Source organism: Procambarus clarkii, chromosome 4, assembly GCF_040958095.1.
Source record: "Procambarus clarkii isolate CNS0578487 chromosome 4, FALCON_Pclarkii_2.0, whole genome shotgun sequence".
In the NCBI taxonomy this organism is placed as follows: domain Eukaryota; kingdom Metazoa; phylum Arthropoda; class Malacostraca; order Decapoda; family Cambaridae; genus Procambarus; species Procambarus clarkii.
In genome coordinates, this window is record NC_091153.1 from 39,944,494 (window position 1) to 39,950,058 (window position 5,565).

Genomic DNA, 5,565 nt, shown 5'->3' on the forward strand with positions numbered 1-5,565 from the left:
TTTAAGGTTGGTCGGTGGGTGACCTCCCAGTAAACTGAATTGCTGTTGTGGTGGAGTTTGGACACGACGGTATAAAAAGATAAACACGATAGGACGCTACAAACAAAAGCATTATATAAACCGACAAAGGAACTTCTTGAGTTCCGACAAACCTCTGGGAACTTTTCAGAAACAGAGGCTACCCAGACGTAGCCCCAGAGACTCTCTGAGCCCCAGAGACTCCCTGAGCCCCAGAGACTCACTGAGCCCCAGAGACTCCCTGAGCCCCAGAGACTCTCTGAGCCCCAGAGACTCCCTGAGCCCCAGAGACTCACTGAGCCCCAGAGACTCACTGAGCCCCAGAGACTCCCTGAGCCCCAGAGACTCTCTGAGCCCCAGAGACTCCCTGAGCCCCAGAGACTCACTGAGCCCCAGAGACTCCCTGAGCCCCAGAGACTCTCTGAGCCCCAGAGACTCCCTGAGCCCCAGAGACTCACTGAGCCCCAGAGACTCACTGAGCCCCAGAGACTCCCTGAGCCCCAGAGACTCTCTGAGCCCCAGAGACTCCCTGAGCCCTAGAGACTCTTTGAGCCCCAGAGACTCCCTGAGCCCTAGAGACTCCCTTAGCCCTAGAGACTCCCTGAGCCCCAGAGACTCTCTGAGCCCCAGAGACTCTCTGAGCCCCAGAGACTCCCTGAGCCCCAGAGACTCCCTGAGCCCCAGAGACTCCCTGAGCCCCAGAGACTCTCTGAGCCCCAGAGACTCTCTGAGCCCCAGAGACTCTCTGAGCCCCAGAGACTCCCTGAGCCCCAGAGACTCCCTGAGCCCCAGAGACTCCCTGAGCCCCAGAGACTCCCTGAGCTCCAGAGACTCCCTGAGCCCCAGAGACTCCCTGAGCCCCAGAGACTCCCTGAGCCCTAGAGACTCCCTGAGCCCCAGAGACTCCCTGAGCCCCAGAGACTCCCTGAGCCCCAGAGACTCCCTGAGCCCTAGAGACTCTCTGAGCCCCAGAGACTCCCTGAGCCCTAGAGACTCCCTGAGCCCTAGACTCCCTGAGCCCCAGAGACTCCCTGAGCCCCAGAGACTCCCTGAGCCCCAGAGACTCCCTGAGCCCCAGAGACTCCCTGAGCCCTAGAGACTCTCTGAGCCCCAGAGATTCCCTGAGCCCCAGAGACTCCCTGAACCCCAGAGACTCCCTGAACCCCAGAAACTCTCTGAGCCCCAGAGACACCCTGAGCCCCAGAGACTCCCTGAGCCCTAGAGACTCCCTGAGCCCTAGAGACTCCCTGAGCCCTAGAGACTCCCTGAGCCCCAGAGACTCCCTGAGCCCCAGAGACTCCCTGAGCCCCAGAGACTCCCTGAGCCCTAGAGACTCCCTGAGCCCCAGAGACTCACTGAGCCCCAGAGACTCCCTGAGCCCCAGAGACTCCCTGAACCCCAGAGACTCCCTGAGCCCCAGAGACTCCCTGAGCCCTAGAGACTCCCTGAGCCCTAGAGACTCCCTGAGCCCCAGAGACTCCCTGAGCCCCAGAGACTCCCTGAGCCCTAGAGGCTCCCTGAGCCCCAGAGACTCCCTGAGCCCCAGAGACTCCCTGAGCCCCAGAGACTCCCTGAGCCCCAGAGACTCCCTGAGCCCCAGAGACTCCCTGAGCCCCAGAGACTCCCTGAGCCCTAGAGACTCCCTGAGTCCTAGAGACTCCCTGAGCCCCAGAGACTCCCTGAGCCCCAGAGACTCACTGAGCCCCAGAGACTCCCTGAGCCCCAGAGACTCCCTGAGCCCCAGAGACTCCCTGAGCCCCAGAGACTCCCTGAGCCCCAGAGACTTCCTGAGCCCCAGAGGCTCCCTGAGCCCCAGAGACTCCATGAGCTCCAGAGACTCCCTGAGCCCCAGAGACTCCCTGAGCCCCAGAGACTCCCTGAGTCCTAGAGACTCCCTGAGCCCCAGAGACTCCCTGAGCCCCAGAGACTCCCTGAGCCCTAGAGACTCTCTGATCCCCAGAGACTCCCTGAGCCCTAGAGACTCCCTGAGCCCTAGAGACTCCCTGAGCCCCAGAGACTCCCTGAGCCCCAGAGACTCCCTGAGCCCCAGAGACTCCCTGAGCCCCAGAGACTCCCTGAGCCCTAGAGACTCTCTGAGCCCCAGAGATTCCCTGAGCCCCAGAGACTCCCTGAACCCCAGAGACTCCCTGAACCCCAGAAACTCTCTGAGCCCCAGAGACACCCTGAGCCCCAGAGACTCCCTGAGCCCTAGAGACTCCCTGAGCCCTAGAGACTCCCTGAACCCTAGAGACTCCCTGAGCCCCAGAGACTCCCTGAGCCCCAGAGACTCCCTGAGCCCCAGAGACTCCCTGAGCCCCAGAGACTCCCTGAGCCCTAGAGACTCTCTGAGCCCCAGAGACACCCTGAGCCCCAGAGACTCCCTGAGCCCCAGAGACTCCCTGAACCCTAGAGACTCTCTGAGCCCCAGAGACACCCTGAGCCCTTGAGACTCCCTGGGCCCCATAGACTCCCTGAGCCCCAGAGACTCCCTGAGCCCCAGAGACTCTCTGAGCCCAAGTGACACCCTGAGCCCCAGAGACTCCCTGAGCCCCAGAGACTCCCTGAGCCCCAGAGACTCTCTGAGCCCCAGAGACACCCTGAGCCCCAGAGACTCCCTGAGCCCTATAGAGACTCTCTGAGCCCCAGAGACACCCTGAGCCCTTGAGACTCCCTGGGCCCCAGAGACTCCCTGAACCCCAGAGACTCCCTGAGCCCTAGAGACTCTCTGAGCCCCAGAGACTCCCTGAGCCCTAGAGACTCTCTGAGCCCCAGAGACACCCTGAGCCCCAGAGACTCCCTGAGCCCCAGAGACTCCCTGAGCTCTAGAGACTCTCTGAGCCCCAGAGACACCCTGAGCCCTTGAGACTCCCTGGGCCCCAGAGACTCCCTGAGCCCCAGAGACTCCCTGAGCCCCAGAGACTCTCTGAGCCCCAGTGACACCCTGAGCCCCAGAGACTCCCTGAGCCCCAGAGACTCCGTGAGCCCCAGAGACTCCCTGAGCCCCAGAGACTTCCTGAGCCCCAGAGACTCCCTGAGCCCTAGAGACTCTCTGAGCCCCAGAGACACCCTGAGCCCCAGAGACTTCCTGAGCCCTAGAGACTCTCTGAGCCCCAGAGACACCCTGAGCCCCAGAGACTCCCTGAGCCCCAGAGACTCCCTGAGCCCCAGAGACTCCCTGAGCCCCAGAGACTCCCTGAGCCCTAGAGACTCCCTGAGCCCCAGAGACTCCCTGAGCCCCAGAGACTCCCTGAGCCCCAGAGACTCCTTTAGCCCAGAGACTCATTGAGCCCCAGATACTTTTTCGTCCTGTATCAGGGGTAGTTTCCCTGAGACTTACCACACCCTAACTACCTTGTATACAATCTGTCCGCTAAAGATTATATGCAGGAAAGTATATATAGCTGTGCAACATGTACAAATTTGTCCCGAATGCATTATTTTCCTAGTTGTTTGTCCCGGGGAGGAGAGAGACGTGAACTAGGCAGTTAATACACACTCAAGAGAAACCACACATCTAGAATTTGCTGAAATAATGTTGTTTTTGCTCTTAGAAACATGTATACAACTTGAGAAGTGGGTTGTTAAGAGAGTACGATGCCTGAAGCAGTTGTGAGTTGATGGGTACTAGAGTGTATTGGGAGCCGGTCGGCCGAGCGGACAGCACGCTGGACTTGTGATCCTGTGGTCCCGGGTTCGATCCCGGGCGCCGGCGAGAAACAATGGGCAGAGTTTCTTTCACCCTATGCCCCTGTTACCTAGCAGTAAAATAGGTACCTGGGTGTTAGTTAGCTGTCACGTTCTGCTTCCTGGGGGTGGAGGCCTGGTCGAGGACCGGGCCGCGGGGACACTAAAGCCCCGAAATCATCTCAAGATAACTCAAGATAACTAACCTGATTAGCCCTTCACTCTTGTCCTGACTCCTTCACAAATCTTCTAGAGTAACGAAAGATCAAGTGAAGTAAAGTGACGAATATTTGGGAAAGAATTTGATGCCCAGTTGCAGTCATTAATTTCTGTTATGTCACTTTCTACTGTTCTTTTATTTTAGATTAGCTGTACCCGGGCACGCGTTGCTGTGGCTCAGAAATGCTGTGAGTTGCTGAGCCACAGCAACCTTCTCCTGTCCCCCTCGTCCTCCCCACCATCCCCCCTCCCCGTTCCCCTCGTCCTCCCCACCATCCCCCACTCCCACGTCCCCTCGTCCTCCCCACCATCCCCCACTCCCACGTCCCCTCGTCCTCCCCACCATCCCCCCTCCCCGTTCCCCTCGTCCTCCCCACCATCCCCCACTCCCACGTCCCCTCGTCCTCCCCACCATTCCCCCCTCCCCGTCTCCTCGTCCTCCCCACCATCCCCCACTCCCACGTCCCCTCGTCCTACCCACTCCAGGGAAACTCACTGTGTATATACACACCTTTCTCAGCTGCTAGGCTCATACACCTCAGCAACCCCCTCCCCCACACCCCAGCCCCTCCCCCCCCTCTCCCCCACACCCCAGCCCCTCCCCCCCCCTCCCCAAAAAACTCCACAAATACCCCCCGTCACCCAAACAATTACACCAAATCAATGCCATGTTTTTATTATTTTTTTGGCATCAATATTTTAACAATGGTAAACGCCCCAGTGGAAGAAGTAATAATATTTGTGACGCCGGCTGTATAAATGCTATTATTTATTCATGAAAAAGTAATTAGATTCTGCGGGTATTTTCCATTAAGCCCCAGTCCAAAAAATTATTATTGTCGAGGTATTACACTCGTCGGGGAGACACAAAAATTATTGCAATACCTATTGAAAAACAATAAACAAAAATGCAGGTTTTAATTGGTCATTTGTCAAAAAGTTTGTTTAGGAAGTTGAGCTGAGTTCCCGTAGCCCATGATGAGTGACGGTGGTGGTTAGTGAGGTAACAGGCAGGGATAGGCAGGGATAGGAGGCTGGGAGGGAGAAGGAATGGGGAGAGGGAGCAAGGGAGGGATGGTACATAGAGATGGAGAGAGGGAGAGAAGGGAGAGGAATGTACCTGTGTCCTGGCCTGCTGGTGACCTGTATCCTGGCCTGCTGGTGACCTGTGTCCTGGCCTGCTGGTGACCTGTGTCCTGGCCTGCTGGTGACCTGTGTCCTGGCCTGCTGGTGACCTGTGTCCTGGCGGGCTGGTGACCTGTGTCCTGGCGGGCTGGTGACCTGTGTCCTTGCCTGCTGGTGACCTGTGTCCTGGCCTACTGGTGACCTGTGTCCTGGCCTGCTGGTGACCTGTGTCCTGGCCTGCTGGTGACCTGTGTGCTGGCCTGCTGGTGACCTGTGTGCTGGCCTGCTGGTGACCTGTGTCTTGGCCTGCTGGTGACCTGTGTCCTGGCCTGCTGGTGACCTGTGTCCTGGCGGGCTGGTGACCTGTGTCCTGGCCTGCTGGTGACCTGTGTCCTGGCCTGCTGGTGACCTGTGTCCTGGCGGGCTGGTGACCTGTGTCCTGGCCTGCTGGTGACCTGTGTCCTGGCCTGCTGGTGACATGTGTCCTGGCGGGCTGGTGACCTGTGTCCTGGCCTGCTG

At 58.7% G+C, this 5,565-nt stretch overlaps 1 protein-coding gene across 1 annotated transcript; it reads right to left on the reverse strand.

Annotated features, from left to right (window-relative positions):
- Positions 1 to 490: 490 nt before the first annotated feature.
- On the reverse strand, positions 491 to 3,301 carry LOC138371123 (uro-adherence factor A-like). Its single transcript, XM_069335957.1, has one exon. The coding sequence runs from the start codon at positions 3,299 to 3,301 to the stop codon at positions 491 to 493; it is 2,811 nt and encodes a 936-aa protein (XP_069192058.1).
- Positions 3,302 to 5,565: the final 2,264 nt, after the last annotated feature.